At 35.6% G+C, this 17,495-nt stretch overlaps 1 protein-coding gene across 1 annotated transcript; it reads right to left on the minus strand.

The window, feature by feature from the left end:
• Positions 1-1,443: 1,443 nt before the first annotated feature.
• On the minus strand, positions 1,444-9,464 carry LOC132628806 (probable ubiquitin-conjugating enzyme E2 26). Its single transcript, XM_060344572.1, has 8 exons — positions 9,278-9,464; positions 7,641-7,743; positions 4,915-5,010; positions 3,552-4,397; positions 3,406-3,469; positions 3,077-3,216; positions 2,689-3,000; positions 1,444-2,028 (listed from the first exon to the last, which is right to left on the minus strand). Exons 1-8 carry the CDS (start codon positions 9,307-9,309, stop codon positions 1,720-1,722), a joined length of 1,902 nt encoding a protein of 633 aa, XP_060200555.1. The 5' UTR covers positions 9,310-9,464; the 3' UTR covers positions 1,444-1,719.
• Between the last annotated feature and the right edge of the window lie 8,031 nt (positions 9,465-17,495).

Raw genomic sequence — 17,495 nt, forward strand, 5'->3', positions numbered from 1 at the left:
TTTAGTTATGTTTAACCAAAAGTCTGCCCATAGGGGCAGACTTTGCCTTGAGGCATATATTTTTATTTTATTTTTACTTTTCAAGGTAAACTTTTAGTAATGCCTTAATTAAAAGTGTGTCCCATAAGATATAACTAAAAGTATGCCCCATAAGACGGAACTTTTTCTTAAAGAATAACTAAAGTTATGTCGGACTCGGCATAACTATAAGTTCCACCTTATAAGGCAAAGTTTATGCCTTAAGGAAAAGTTCCGCCTTAGGGGCATACTTTTAGTTATGCCTTAACTAAAAGTCTGCCCCATAAGCGAAACTTTTTCTTAAGGCATAACTAAAAGTTTATCTTATAAGGCAAAGTCTATGGCTTAGGGAAAAGTTATGCCTTATGGGTTATGCCATAACTAAAAGTCTGCCCCATAAGCTATGTTGCTCGGACCCTTCACTTTTGCCGCTGTACCGTGTCCGACACGACACTACACGAGTTTGGGTACGGAATTCGTGTCGGATCCGGTCAATAGAGATTGGATACTTTGACCGAAATTCATGACCAAATTAAAGAAAAATTTTGAGATTATGATTTCTCAAGATAACAAAAAGTAGAGATTTGAAGACATGAGATGGCATACCTTCAATATTATGTAGAAAATTTAACTAGTTTCTCGGAGCACGCAGTCTAGCACCTAGTAGAATGGAAGATTGAATCACATGTCTAGTACAAACTACATGTAGGTGCTTCCACAAAAAGCTCTCATAATCTAGGCATATTCTTGTAGCTATATTATTAGAATTTTGAATTATTTTTACCGAATCCCCGGACCCGGATCCGTACTCACGAATCTTAAAATTTAGATCATGCCGAGTCCGACCTCTAGATCCATACCCGTATCCGACACCCGCACCCGAGTCCGAGCAACATAGCCCATAAGGCATAACTAGAAAAAAAATTTAGTTAAGGCTTAACTAAAAGTCTGTCCATAAGTATGCCAAACCCAGGTCCGGCATACACTTATTAAGGAATAACCAAATTATACCGGACCCGACATACTTATGCCAAGTCTGCCCATGAGGCATGAGTATGCCGAGTCCGGCATAACTTTGGTTATTCCTTAACAAGTGTATGTCGAAGTGTATGTCGGATCCTGCATACACGCGACTCAAACCTTACTTGTGATTTTTTTTTAATTTATGCTTGAGTAGGGGTTCGAACCCAGAACCTCATGATTTCTGCGCGAAGCTCACAGTTGCAACGCGAAGGGTAAAAATTAAAGACCAGCAATATGGGGAGCAAAATTTAAAGACCACAAGTATGAGGGGCAAAATTTAAAAACCACCCCAAAAGAAGGGCAATCCGCGTAAAAAAATGCCTCTAGTGTCGGGAAAAGCCCACTAAAGAGGAAGTACTCCCTGCCGATTTCGCATAACAGATAATTATGCACAGAGAGAGAGAACGGGAATAATAAGCGTACATAAATTATAGTAGCTGGATCTATACATGTCATAAATCAGATGAATACAGCATTCATCATTCTCTAAAGAGCTCTCCTTATGCTGTTTAAGAACTCAAAAAAACAAGAATCTGAATAAAGCTGGAAACAGCATTAGTATAAAGCTATATCATATTTTACCCCATTAAAATTGAACTAGTTGGTCAACATTAGTCTCAACTCCATCTATTGTAAAAATTCAATGTCAGCATCTCTCTACAACCATTCTCATATGGGTCAACCATAATAATAGCTCGCGTTCGCAGGAACAACTGGCACTACTCCTCCGTTCCCTATCTGTGCCAAGGGAAGAAATTTGTCGCAATCCCTTGCACCAATCTCTTTAAGTGTATCTATAACTGTCTTGATGAACCCGGCTAAAGAAGCCTTGAAAGTTGGTGAGCAGCTTTTGTCGCCCTCATCAACGTCCTGAACACCACCCCGGACAAGGCTACCTACCTGGGCACCTTCCGTGTATGCTTTACACGCCACGAGAATATCTTGAGCACTTTGAAAGAAATGCCCTATTACAAAATCCTCAAAATGCTGCAGCAAGTAGCACGATTGGAATTAGTAGTTGATTTAGAAGAGAAAATGAACATAGCATGCACTTAAGGGCTCTGGTCCTTTAAGTTAAAAGTTAACACTTCTATTCTCCCTCAAATATTTAACAATTTATGTTCGTCAAATTTGACGAAAACAGTGGAAAAAATAATATTTAACGATAAACACCCAGACGTCAAATCCTAAAATATGCAACATAAAAAACTGCACGAGACACTAAAAAGATATAAAAAGTAGCAAAAATTACACCTTAAAAACTACACCAGACTCTAGAAATAAATCAAAAATAGCAGAAACTACAAAAATTGTACCTCTACATGTGAGTTTCCCCTAATTTCCTTTTTCCATAGTTTCCCGTCAAATCTAACAGACAGCTGAGTAAATATTTGACGGAGACTAAAAGTGTTAACTTTTGGCAAATTTACAGGACCAAAACTGTCAAGTGCATACTTCAGGGACTATTTTGAATCTACACTTAAACATAAGGGACCATTTTTGTCATTTTCTCTGATTTAGAACAAAAGCGTAAATGAAGTCAAGAAATAATTTGAAGCATAACAAAAGAACCTATTTGTTTGGAAATAGATGGTCAAGAACCATTGACGAACACAGCAGGCAAACAATTTAAGAAAATATGGTTACCTTTGGTGGCCGCCTCATGGAGAAGACCATTGTTTTCAGATTTAGAATGAACGTATTCTCACTATACCGCAGTGAGCTTTCATCCCCTCTTTTTGTCCCTTCCGAGCTTGCATGACCTGGCTCATTGAAATAGGGCTTTGCGTTTAATATCAGCCCCTGTATGGATACCAAAACTTGTAACATAGTAGAAGAACGAGGGATCCATTTCTCCTTCCCTTTGCCACTCCAAGTGTTAAGAAGACTCAGGCAGACTTTTCCACAGTTATACAAATTAGGATTGATTCGAAGGCCAAAGGAATGGTAGTGCACAAGCTAGAAACAATAGGTTGGGAGGTGTTAGGGGTAAAGGTCGGAAAAGGATAAAGTAGTAAAGTACTCAGACACATACCGGCGGAACATTGGGATAATTGCTAGGAAAGAAAACATCAAAGAAGAAAAGGCCATCATGATATGGAGTCCCATCAGCTCCCATAATAACTGCCCTTAACAGATCCATTCTTGATTCGTACACCCTGACAAATATTGTATCTGCTCAATAAAAGATGACCAGATGAGTGTGTGGTTAAGAAAATTGCAAAAAACAAGTGTTTAACTGCATGGAAGGCCGAGCATCTCAGACTTCCATGACTAGACAGAATTTCTAGGATTTGTATGTTAAAATTTCATGGCTCGATGAAAAGGAAAATCATAACACCATGTGAAACTTCGCTTGTTTACCAGGCAGATCTTTCTCCAGTATCTTCCATTCTTCCTGTATTTTCTTGGCCCAATTCTTAGGAGGCTGCAATAGAATCATAAGAAGATGAAGCCAAAACTAGTTGAAGTTAGTTTAATAGTTTAAATCTTCCTTAGGATAAACTAACCTGGTTCCCTGAAGAAGCCTGTTTAGAATAGTGATGGTCCGAATGATCATCAACAGTATCAAATTTTTTGAAAAGGCGGAATTTCTTCAGAGTTTCACCTAATTGTCCCAAGGGAATTGAAGGACTTGCTGCAGTTGCTGCACTTTTATGCAAACTCTGAGGGAAATAGTTCATAGAACCTGATGCATGAGTAAGTTCAGATGAAACCGGAGTGGTTTGATTAAGTAATACATTGGTCCAATCAGACACGGGAGTGGGTCCCACGGAGTTCATAGAACCTGATGCATGAGTAAATTCAGATGAAACCGGAGTGGTTTGATTAAGTAATACATTGGTCCAACCAGACACGGGAGTGGGTCCCACGGGGTATTTTGGGAAATAAGACCTACTAGGAGGAATGGATTCGTTGCCCCAACCATAAGAGGCTGTAGCATCGGATGAACCTATTTTCTTTCCATACTGAGATAATGACTCTTCATATATTTTAGATTGGTTATGCCAATCCAAAGAAGCTGTAGCACCGGATGAGTGGATCTTTGAACTATTTACTCCCTCAAAAGTCTTCTCATTTGAACTTCCAACAACTCTCCCTGAAGTACTGGTAGTGGTTGACACCGTTTGTTCTTTGACGGGGCCCGACATCCATGGGATTGTAGCCTCAACTCCAGTGGGAATATCCATGTAATCAAAATGAGATTGCAAAACAGAATAGTCGTCATACGGTGAGTCGTCATACAGTAAGTCATCATAACCAAAATCATCTAACACAATTGGATTATCAGATGCTGAAGGGCAGTTCTTCTTTGAAGACTGAACCCCATCTACTGGTCCACCGACCAAAATATCCTGCCAGAGAGGCAATTGACAAAATTAGACCCACAGAAAAAGAGCTAGCATAGAAGACAGACAAATAGCATGTTTGGCCAAGCTTCTCCAACGCTATAAGTGCTTTTTTTTTACTTCAAAAAGTGCTCTTTTGTTTCAGAGTTGAGGTGCTTGGCCAAGCTTCTCCAAGGTCAAAAGTGTTTTTTTTCTTCAAAAGGGTGCTTTTTTTTCCAAGGTAGAGGTGCTTGGCCAAACTTTAAGGAGAAGAAAAAGTGCTTTTGAGTAGAAGTAGAAGCTGAAAACAGTAGCTTCTCCCCAAAAGTACTTTTTTGGAAAACATTTTTTAAAAGCTTGGTCAACCACTATTGGTGCTCAAAAATGTTTTTTGCATTAACTAGCCAAACACAAATTGCTTCTCACCAAAAGTACTTTTTTGAAAAGCACTTCTCAAAATAAGTTGATTTTAGAAGCTTGGCCAAACAGGCTAAAAGAGAAGAACCAGTAGTTTGACAAGAGCACGTTGGCAGTCTCTGATTACCTTTCCCTTGCCACTAGATTCTACATTTCCATCAACGCGCTTAACATCACTACAATCTTCATCCACATCAATATCTATTATTTCATGGAAAATAACCTACAAATAATACATTAGCACTAGTATCACGGCCAACAATAAAGTTACAAGGAAAAAAGACTCAAGCCAACAAAACAATGCTTGTCTTGCCATTAAAACCAAACGTCCAGCAGAATGTCTCTGCAAATTTGGACTAAAAAGCATACAGTCGTACACACAATCAATTAACACAAAAGAAGTCAATTTTCTATTTTCCTGAAGAGGCACTCATACATGGCAAAAGATTTCTGAGTTAGGAAAAAGAAACCCTTTTTCAGTTGAAAAGAAAACAATATATGCAGGTATCCCTAGTTTTTGCTCACATAAAGGAAGAGGATTATCGAAATGTCAACCTAATGTGTAGATAAGTTCAAATTAACTTCTACAAAAAACAAATATTAAAAAAACAGTACAAGATCATGCAAGTAAATGCCTTCGCATTTTTTTAAAATAACGGTGGTGTATAGGCCAACTCGTGCTCACATTAACTAATTTACCAATACCTACTACTTCTCACAAGCACAAAGTACCAAGTAACTCGGTCCAAGATTTATACAAATGGAAGAGATCACTTTGTGCATCTTGCCTCTGCATAGATTTTTAACTCCGGCCTCCCATGGTTCATTTTAGCTTCATTGACTATTAGGCGACACCCTTTGGGTGCAAATGCCTAGGCACTTTATACTCATTAAACGGACAGCTTGATGCACAAAGCATCCCGCGTTAGTAGGGTCAGGGGAAGGGTCGTACCCGAAGGGGTGTGATAAAATAATAATTTATTGATGTGAGAAAAACGCCAATATAGAAGTGGTACAAAAAAAGTAAACACGCCTAGGCAAGTATGTGGTTCTCTATAAAAGACCCCCAATCATCTATATGCTAACAGGAATTTTGTGGATGCACCAGAATTTAATAAAACCGAAATATTAGCTCTCAACTGTACAAGAACATTTTCCACTCCCAGTATAAATGAGGTATACTTCTCCCAATTCTGTAAGGAGTCCATAAGTCCCAAGATATCTCCCATATCGGTTACGAAATTCTTTTTGTTTCAACAGTATTAAGTTCTGAATAATCTGATTTTCATATGAGGAATACAATCTGTTATACCTTCAAATATCCTACAATTCATTTCTACCGAGAAAATCAACGACATGTAATGGAATAGTAGTACTCCATACTCAGAGGTGTTCACTATGGTGCAAAATAGAGTCTGAAATTTGGTGAGAATAAGGGTGTATGTTTTTCAATTTCTCATGTTTGGTTGGTCAAAATATTTTGGAAAACATTTTTTCTAGGAAAACAAGTTCCTAAAGGATGAGGAAAATGACTTCCCTAATGGAACTAAAGAAAAAAAGTTCCTTTAGTGAGTTTCCAAGTTCATTGTCTCCTCCCAACCCACTCAACACCCAAACCCTACCCCTTGACCATCCCACCCTGGAATCCCCACTCCCCACCTTATCCCACCTCCATAATGTTTAACCTCATTGAAGAATCCAAGTAAGATTTTTTTCTGACAAAAAGAAAAAGATTCAATTTAGTGTGTCTTCATTCTCTTAAAATCCTTCAAAAACAGGAATAGCGAGGAAGAAGAGATGAATAAAGTCAGCAGAAAGAAATTGATCGAGATCCACAAAAATGGTTAAAATTCTGTAGCCATTAATACAATGAAAGAAGAAGCTCAGCATGAAGAACCCAAGTAAGATTTTTTATTTTTATTTTTTATTTTTAAGTTCCAATTTAGCCTGTCTTCGTTCACTCAAATCCTTAAAAAAACAGGGACAGAGGAAGAAGATTTGAATAACAGCAGCATAAAGAAGGTTACATTTGATCTAAATGTATCAATCCATAATGAAGGCTTATTGGCAAACCAAGAATCTGCAAAGTGCTCGGAGTTCAATTCGCAGAAACAAAACGAAAAAGAAGAAGCGAACGAGCTTTAAAATTCAAGCGTGTCAAGCTATATATTTATCCTCCAGATCATAGATATCATTTCTGCAGAAACAGCGATAACGAATTCAGAAATATTGATCTGGAAGACGACATTAACAATAACAATAATGGATTAATGATTCAAGAAGAGTCGTTGTCTTATGAGTCTTTATTTTCACTCTCCATAGACTCTACAAGGAAAGGAAATAATAATCCTCACCAGAAATGGATAGGATTTGGATATATTTCGTACGGGTTTAGTTTCATAGGTGGGTCGGGGCAGGTTCAACAAGGGGTGTGGGTTATTTTTTAGAAATCGGGTAGTTTAGCTTATATGGGTATATTTGTTAAGTTTCATAACGGCAGGGGCATAAATAGCCCCAACTTATCACGGAGGGTAAAGTTAGCTAATAAAAGAAAGTAGAGGGGTATTTTTGACCCTTTCCCTAAAAAGAAACATAAATTATCTACAAAGCCATAAGCTTTGAGGATGCACATTTCAGTACTGCCATGCGCAATTCTCAAATCAGACTAAATAAGCCGAGAAAAGACAGTAAACTGTACATTGAGGTCAAATGTGTATCAGCAAGAATAATTCAAAGATGCCATTAACATATATTATAGCTGAAAGCGCACTAGCAAAAGGTAAGTAATCCGTTCAGAAACAAAAAAACTGCAAAGAGATAAGACCTTGGTACAAAAAGTACAGATTTTTATACCTCCTTTTGCTTAGGAGACTTCGATTTCGAACTCCAATTGGCAGGTCGCGAGATTTCCACTACCTCAGCATCAATTGAACTCCCACCTGGAAATACTCTTTTCCTGTGCATCAATAATATCATCACAAATCACAAAGCCTCAAATACTTAAATAATGACAAAAACAAGAAAATGATCAACTCGTCTGTGTTTTACTTGGAACAATATACCACCAATATCAAAGACACCCAAACACTTAAAAAACCAAGAAAATCATCAAGTCTGTACTTTGAATTCAATAATATCAAAATCGCAGACCCCCAAATACTTGAACATTCTTTTCTTAAAAGAAAATCATCAACTGGGTATATGTAATTCACTTGAAAATCAATACCACCAAATCATAAACCTCCAAAAAATACTTAAGTAGGGATCTACTAGCTCAGTTGGTTGGCTACCTAAACTTTTACCTTGTTAGTGAGGGTTCGAATCCCCACATTGTAATCCCCTCCCCTATTTCCCCTTCCCGGCTTCCCCCTATGTAATAAAAAAAAATAAAAAATAAAAACTTAAAAGAGTTCTTTTCCCTTTCAAAGAGACAACACAATCAGCAACACACTCATATTAATGGTGGAGCATATGCAAAAGAAAATCATTCTTTCCCTATTTACATATTAGAATTTTTCAAAAAATTGAACCTCGCACCCCTCCCCCTCCCCAATTCAACTGGTTTGTCTTTTACACTTTTCACTTGGAAATCAATATGGTCAAAAAACACAAAAACCCCATAATACTTTCTGAAAAAACTAAAGCTAAAGAAAAGAAAATGATCAACTGAGTTTGTGCTATTTACTTGGAATTCTTGGAAGTCATCAACACACTCATATTAATGGTGGAGCGAGGATTCAAATAAGGGAATTCAAAAGAAAAAAAAAATGATCAAGTGGGTTTGTGTTATTTACTTGGAATTCTGAGACATATTAATGGTGGAGTGAGGATTCAAAAATCTTATACGAACGGGGATTTAACAACTTATATATACAACAACAACAACATACCCAGTGTAGTCCCATAAGTGGGGATTTACAACTTATATATACAACAACAACAACATAATCAGTGTAGTCTCATAAGTGGGGATTTAACAACTTATATATACAACAACAACAACATAACCAGTGTAGTCCCATAAGTGGGGATTTAACAACTTATATATACAACAACAACAACATGCCCAGCATAGTCCCATAAGTGGGGATTCAACAACTTATATATATATATATGGAAAAAAAAAAAAAAAAACATTTTTCCCTATTAACATAGAAAAAATTTCAAAAAATTGAACCCTCTAGCACCCCTCTACACTTGGAAATCAGTACAATCAAGAATCACAAAAAAACACCAAATACTTTCTTGAAAATAAAGACAAAGAAAACAAAATGATCAATTAGGTTTATTGCTATTTACTTGTAACAATATACCATCAATATTAGAGATACCCAAACACTTAAAAAAAACAACAAAATCCTCAATTCTGTACTTTGAATTCATTAACATCAAAATCACAAACCCCCAAATACTTAAAACATTCTTTTATTAAAAAAAAAAAAAAAACTTTCTTGAAAATAAAATGATCAAGTGAGTTTTGTGTTATTTACTTGGAATTTTGAGAGACATATCGTGTCTCCATTGATGATGAGATTTTGCAGGGAATTGAGTAGCGGGCGATTTTAGGTCTAGCTAATTAAATTCCACAGTTTACAAACTTCTATATATATAACACACAAAATTGATTGAAGTAGTATCTTCTGTCTCTTCAGTGGATTTTATATTTAAAACATTATATTATATATTTTGTGTGTCTTTTGGGTAGTGCTTTTTTCGTTGCAATGTGTCTTGTCTTTATGACACACACACCTTCCCACCACCCCTGGTCAGTGGCGGAGCCACAATATGTCTAGAGTGTTCATCCGAATCCCTTCAACGGAAAAAAATATTATTTTTATAAAGTTAAAATTATTTTTTATGTATATATAATAGATGCTGAACCACTTTAGGCTTCTTGGTATGTTTACTTTTTTTATATTTGAACCCCCTCGGAAGAAATCCTAACTCCGCCACTGCCCCTGGTGTTATTTTTTTTTTTTTCGTAGTTTCTCACGTTTGTGTTTGGTATCTGTGTTGAGGCTCGTCTGATTTAGATTCGTATCGCGAAAGGCTCATTTAATTGAGATGAGAAGCACGAAACGAAACACTCTATAATAAAAAGATTTTTTTTTATTCAGAAGTTGAACCTGGATGAAGAGAGCGTATTCATCCCACCATAATCCTTATTGGTGTTAATACTTATTTTTAGTTTCTCACACGGCATTTGATATTCGTATTGAGGCTCGTCTAATTTGGATTTGTGTCACGTATGGCTCTTTTAAATGAGATGAGAAGCACGGAGTTGCTCTCTAACGAGTCTTTTTCCATATTTATAATTTGAACCTGGATGAAGAGAGCGTATTCGTTACACTACAGCTTTTATTGATCCCACTAGTATTAATTGCTTTTTCTTAGAGTGTGGCTTGTAGGACGGAAGATATTTTCTTATTTAACAGTGTTTGATTGTCCATGAATATTGACTCCGTCCACTTTTGGACATAAGTCATTTTTTATTATAATAATAATTTCCGGTTAGAGCTATCCAGATGTTAGTAATATAATGATTAATTATGAGAGAATTTATGTAGTATTATTTTATGTATAGATTTATTTATTCATCTATTAGTTGTTTCATCCTCTATCCTACATAAAATAATACATAGATTTCCTCTCAACTAATATAGGTATTAATTATGCAGATTTCTAAATCGCAGACCAAACACCGTACTAATTTTATACATGAATAACTCACCTAACCAGCTACCAAATGTGATATTACTTATGCAGAATTTAATACCTGCATAACTTACCAAACCAGCTACTAAATGACCCCTGAGGTGCTTTGAATTATGAGATATGACCAAATCTCTACATGGTGTCGTTTATTTGAATATTTTTTTGTTATTATAACGAAATGTTGTTATACACAATTTACTCCATTCTTCTCAATTATGTGACACCTTTAGAACATTGAGAATCAAACAAGTTTTTTTTTATCGGGATTTTTTCATAGCCGTATAAATATTATAAATAGGCTTTTGACGGCGCGGAGAAAGATCTTATTTGAATTTAGGGGATTCCTCTAAAGAATAAGGGAGAAGATCTACAACCTAGCAAACTAGCCTCCATTGTGAATTATGATGCCTTTTACGTAGTTTTCAAATATAAAATTTTAATTTTAAAAAACTTAAAAAAATTATGTCTCAATTGACGCAAAATTAAGAATTTTGACTCTCAAAATCCGAATGGTGCACCATATTTTGGAACGGAGGGAGGATAAAAAGGCATAGGTTTCAATGAAAACTTGACCGTTATAGCGAAATGTCATTATAATAGTAGTTGTTACAGAGAAATTCGACCATATCTTTTATAAAAGTAAATTATTTTATTATATTGGTTGTTAGTAAATATTTTTGGGTGAAAGGAGGAAAACAAAGTTATTTACTTTGGGGGAAGTTATTTTTCATCATTATATTTCGATACTTTTTTTGGTCATAATATTTATTAGATACACTGTAATCGTATCTTCACGTGTATGTTCATTAATCTCGATAGTTGGACTTTCTAATTCACACTAACCATTATATGGCTAAAACACGAATGTAGAATTTTGAGGTTGATTCTCTCAATCTCAATTCTCGATTCTCAACCCATTACTCCGTCCTTTTCGAGACTTTTTATATTACTTAATAATAAATAAAAAATTAAAATATATTTTATATGCATTAATAAATAAAAATAAAACATAATATTTTTAATATTCATTCACTTACTTTATACCTCATATATGAATGGTAATATTTACAACGGAAAAAAAAAATGAAACCCTTAATAGTCATACCATGATGCTCAATTTTGGAAAGAAAAACATAGATTAAAGTATGCCACTTGGACAAAAAAAAAAAGAAAAATACTAACTCACCTCAAATAATTGATGTAATGTATTTATTTGTTTTTTGGTCGAAAGGAAATTTTTTATTTCAATCATGTATGATAATTACAAAGCCACTAGTTCACGGGCCTCTAGAACTAGATGTCATCTATATCTCTTTTTCCTATCTTTACAATATCTAAGGAACAACTTTTAAACAGGGAAGCAGTTCAGTTTCTCTAATATGCTTATCCACTTCTTCTGTCTTTGTCCTCTGATGTGAAGCTGTAGAACAATCTCTTTAAGTCTGAACCTATAATCTCTGCTGACATGCTGAAATCTCCTGTTGTTTCTTTCAGACCAGATATGGTATATAGTTGCTGCAAACAGAAAGCTCAGAATCCCAGCTTTTGGCTTGTTTCCACTAGCTCTTTTAGACATCCATTGCACTTCAGTAGCCTAATCCTGGACATGTCTTCCTTCTCCCATCCAGTTGAGCAGAGCACTCCAAATCAGTTTTGAGTAAGAACAGGAGAAGAACAAGTGTGCAAGAGTCTCTTCTGATGATGAGTTGCACAAGACACACTCTTTTGGTACTTGAACACCCCATTTCTGCAACCTGTCAACTGTTGCCAATCTACCTTGTATGGCTAGCCATGTAATAAATTGGTGTCTTGGTATTAGGTGATGTCCCAACACCAAGCTCTTCCATTGAACTTTATGATATTGGGGCATGAAAGATTTGTAAGTCTTTTGGCTACTAAACTTTCCTTTGGTACAACAATTCTGAAAAGTAGTTACAGTATCAAAGTTTGTGAACCAACCTCTAGCATCAAACACTTTCCTGATAACCCAGTAGGCTTGTTTTGGGGTGAGCATAAAATTGATGTCTTGATCTTTGATGTAGAAGGTATGTACCCATCGTATCCATAAAGTGTCTTGCTTAGTACTAACAGCCCACAGTAATTTGCAAATTGCTGCTTTATTCCACCAACAGAAATCGGTAAGATTTAAACCCCCAGCTGATCTTGCCATACACAGACTGTCCCAGGCCACTAGTGCCTTCCTTGAATTTTCATGACTTCCTGTCCAAAGAAATGTTCTGCACACACTTGTTACTAGCTTGATGACTTTCTTTGGTAGAAGGAACACTTGAGCCCAATAAGTTTGCATTTCAAACAACACACTTTGAATTAATTGGGCTCTACCACTATAATACAAAAAAAATTGTTGACCAACACCTCACTCTTGCTAGCATTCTTTCTACAATTGGCATACATTGTCGTATAGTGATCTTCCTACCAGATAAGGGCACACCCAAATACTTAAATGGCATTTCACCAAGAGTAAACTGCATTTCTTTTAAGATCTGATCCCTGAATTCAATAGAAGTGCCAGCCATGTACAGAGAACTGTTTTCCATATTAGCTTTGAGTCAAGAGACATCAGAAAAATGATTAAAAGCCTGTAGCATGGCTTGTATTGATTGTCTATCAACCTTACAACACATTATCAAGTCATCAGCAAAGCATATATGTGCCAAATTCATTTTTGCACATCTTGGGTGGTACTTGAAATTTGGATTGTGTTTAAGTTGCTTAAGTGACTTGTTGAGATACTCCATCATTAGGACAAAAAGGTGTCCCCTTGCCTAAGCCCTTTTTTTGCTTGAAATTTAGGAGTCAGCCTACCATCAATCAACAATGAGTAACTAACTGTTGTAACACACTCCATAATCAGTCTAACAAACTTATCAGGAAAGCCAAATTCCAGTAAAATCATCCTCAAGAATCCCCATTCAACATAATCATATGCCTTCCTTATATCCACTTTTATGAGACATCTTGCAGAAACTCCCTTTGATGTAATGTAATTAATAACTCTATTGAAGTTAAATTAATTGAACTTGATACTAACACCAAACATTCCTTCGGATACATTGTATTGGGCAAAATGCGGAGTATACATCTGTACCAATACGAGTTGGACACGTGGTATAGAGGACAAGTCATAAGGTGAGTCAGCACTGTTACCACCGGTGGTAGCATTGTGGTACCGGAGGCCCGGTGGTCAAGTATAATAGCTCCGGAAGAGACTCCAACGGTCTTCGTTATAAGTCAAGCCATATCTCCTTATTTGGACGTGATAGTAAAACTCTTTAATTAGATTCAGAACAAAATTCAGAAGTAGCATTTATTTTAAATTTAATTTCAATTATGATATTTTTTTGTCCAAAAGGGTATGAAGGTCGTTTAATATTTGAAGTATATTTCGGTCAACCACCATTTATATTCATGCTAGTAGAAGGGGTGGTTTCAACGTGCCCGCTTAATCATGTCAATAAAAATCAAATTGAGGGTAATTTAGATTTTTTATACACTTATTGATGTTAAAAGCAAAATTGAACAATTGAGACATTTCCATTGGTTTTCTTTGAAGATCGCAGAAAAAGGCACTGTGGTCTCCCAGATTAAGTTATGATTAGTTTTTTTGTTTTCTCACTTGCTCTTTACAAAACTTTTTAGCCCAAGGAGAGCATTATTCATCTTAAAAAACTTTCGGATAATCAATTTAACTCGAGGAAATTGAGCTATTTTCAAAGTCCCAATCTTCCTTGTAAGATAGTGCATCTAAAAACGGTTAGTTATCTGATGCTATTCTGCCGTAATCTCGATTCAACTTGGGGGTCGATATATACATTATTAAATATAATGTTGTTTATTATATTTGACTCAGACTATATTATACAATAGATATAAGATAAATATAAACGCTTCTTGTGATAAAATATAACTATCTAATGTGTAACACCTCGTGCATTCGGATTAAGATTTGACTCATAAGATGGGGGTCTAATGAACCCAATATGAGTAGTGTAGAAACTGTGTATGAAACCCAATCAACACATATGAAGAGTCTTTGGGCAAAGTAAAGTCGGAAGCTACACTCCGGAGCGTGTTTTCAAGTGAGTTTGCACCAGGTCTCACTTTAAGTGAGTATATCGAAATATCTATACCGAATTTGGGAAAACTTCCTATTGAAAGTTGTAGATCTTTGAAATATCTTTTCAACAGTATATTATGAAGGTCAAAAGGCCATCTGTACAAAAAGTTATGTCCGTTTTACTAAAACAGTGTTCTGTCGATTTACGGCAGAATTTACGGGCCGTAAAATTGTCCAAAAAATCCAGCAAACTTTTACGGATTTACGGTAGGATTTACGATCCGTAAATCTGATTTACGGGCAGTAAAATGGGCCTAAAGTTAGCATAAAACAGCTACGACAACAACTTTAAAACTTTATTTTAAGGTTTTTTCACTTCGTTCTTTACATCCCCAAGCCTTAGAACGATCATTCTCTCTTCTCCTCATCCTCATACATCAAGGTAAGTCCCTCCTGTGAATTTTAATGATTATACATGAATTCTAAGCGAAATCCTATGTTAACAACCTAGGGTTTCAAGAAAACCCATCTCAAGGTTCAAGATTCAAGATTTTGGAATTCTCTTCAAAGTTCAGATTTTTATTACAAGTTTGGAGCATTACTAGGTATATAATGCTTCTATCCACGTGTGAGAATATCTTTGTTCTTTCCCACCACGTTCCTCCATGATTATACAAGAGTTCACCAAAACTAGTGTTTTAGACATGTTCATGATAAACCTAAGTCTATATACCATGATGTACCATATTTCTATACGTAGTTCGTTATTGTGTTCTTGATATTCCATTTAGGTTATTGAGAATCTATCCATAATCCATGAAAAATCCATCCTTTGCATTTCATGGGTTCTTACATGCAAGTTATTAATTACTATGTTTATTTTTCATGAAACACTTTACATGTTTACACGTTTTCATGCAAGTATATTATGTAACTACATCCATGTATAATTCAAGTCATATTTTATGAAAAATCATGGGCTCAGATGCCACCTATATTATGTTCATGCTTTTGGGAGTTGCACAGATTACCGAGAAGGCTTTAATAGCCTCAAACTACACTAGCCACCGTAGGATAAGGATCGCTCCGCCCATGTTTAGGACGATCCCTTCATGCTTTAGTGATTGGATCCTTTCATGTCATGTTTATATCTTATACCCCTGGCAAGATATTAGAGCTCTGCTAGTCGGGTCAAGTACCAGACTCTACGTACCCACGTGATGATTCATGTTGTCGGTTATATTTATGCGCTCCCCACTTAAAATGTTTTTACTCATGTTATCTGTATATATATGTGTATTCATGTCCATGATCAGGTTTCAGTTTCAGCTCTCATCATGTTATTTCATGTGCCATGTTTATTTCATTCAGTTGCTTTACATACCAGTACATTCAATGTGCTGACGTCCCCTTTTTATTGCCCGGGGGCCTGCATTTCACGATGCAAGTACGGATTTACAAGACGACGCATCTGCTCAGTAGGATCATCCACGTATCAACTTTTGGTGAGCCCCATCTTCTTCGGGGTTTAGTCATTATTTACATTTATGTTAGTTATGCAATTAAGCTATGCAGGGGGCCTTGTCCCAGCAAGTATGTTCTACAGTTCAGATTCATGATAGAGGTTTTATAGACTAGACAATTATGTTATGTTAGATATTCGGAGTCGTCTAGCAATTTTGGCTCGTTATTATTATGTTTATTTATTCAGACTATTCCGCATTATGATATTTTCAGACTTATGATTTATGGTCCCGCGCTTTACTTAAATTATGCATGTTCATCAGTTATTCCGCATCAGTACATGCCCATATTGAGTCAGTAAGCCATGTGATTCGCTCAGTCATATGCAGTCAGGCATCGAGTGCGTATTACGTCCAAGCCATGGTTCGGGGCGTGACACTATGTTTCAGCGACATAAATATCCTTAAATTGCAAACTTCAAGCAATATTATTGACATTTCTCAGAGTGCAGGACTTGGTAATAGAGAAAATGAAATTGCAAGATTATTTCGTATTGATATATGGTTATTCGCAGCGCAAAATTTGAAAAAGGAAGCAATGTTGACTTTTGAAATATTTCTTATTGGGTACAATCCATATTTTTTTGTGCTCATTTGTTATAATACAGATAGGACTACCTTCACTTATATGTTTCTAAAATCATAGCAACTACATTACATATTTATTAATATTTGGAAGTTTCAACCATCTATTGCAGGTAGATATAGTGTAGAGAATTGACATGATTAAAATTTAAATTTAATAACAATATAAATTTGTTGGGCCCGTGCTGTCACGGGCAAGATATATATATATATATATATATTAGCTCGGGTCGGGAACATTCCGAAACTCAACCCGGATTCATTTCCCTTAAGAGCTATATAAAAACACCAAATATATCTCTTAAAGTTTCTTTATAATTCAAATTCATACATTAATCTCTTCTATTTGAGATTTTTTTTTTAAGAAAAAGAGATATTTTAATAGGTATATTTTTTTTTTGAAAAGGGAGTTTTTTTTTTTTTTTTTTTTTTTTTTAAGACAAAGGGGTGGGGAAATGGGGGAAAAATTATAAGGTGGAGGAATCGAATGCTCGCCATAAGTTAACGAACTGAACTACAAATTCCCCTAATAATTATAGTTTAGTTGATCTAAGGTGCCGTTTGGCCATAAATACAAAAAAAAAATTCACTTTTTTTGGAATTTTTGAAGTTGGAGTTGGAGTTGTGTTTGACCATAGTTTTTGAAATTATAGTTTTTGGTGAAATATAGTGTAAAAAGGTGAAAAAGTGATTTTTTTTTAGAAAACAAATTTTTCTTGTTTTTGGTATTCTGAATATTTATGGCCAAACGCCTAAAAGTGAAAAATTTTTTCGGGAAAAAGTGAATAACTTTTATTCTTTATTTCG

The sequence above is a fragment of the Lycium barbarum genome, chromosome 1, assembly GCF_019175385.1.
Source record: "Lycium barbarum isolate Lr01 chromosome 1, ASM1917538v2, whole genome shotgun sequence".
NCBI classification, from domain to species: Eukaryota; Viridiplantae; Streptophyta; class Magnoliopsida; order Solanales; family Solanaceae; genus Lycium; species Lycium barbarum.

Coding starts and splice junctions, on each gene's coding strand:
- LOC132628806 (XM_060344572.1), bottom strand. CDS start 9,309: ATGGAGACACGATATGTCTCTCAAAATTCCAA. Junction 5,011..7,640: donor AGTCTCCTAAGCAAAAGGAG/GTATAAAAATCT, acceptor TATTATTTGTAG/GTTATTTTCCATGAAATAAT. Junction 4,398..4,914: donor AATCTAGTGGCAAGGGAAAG/GTAATCAGAGAC, acceptor CCTCTCTGGCAG/GATATTTTGGTCGGTGGACC.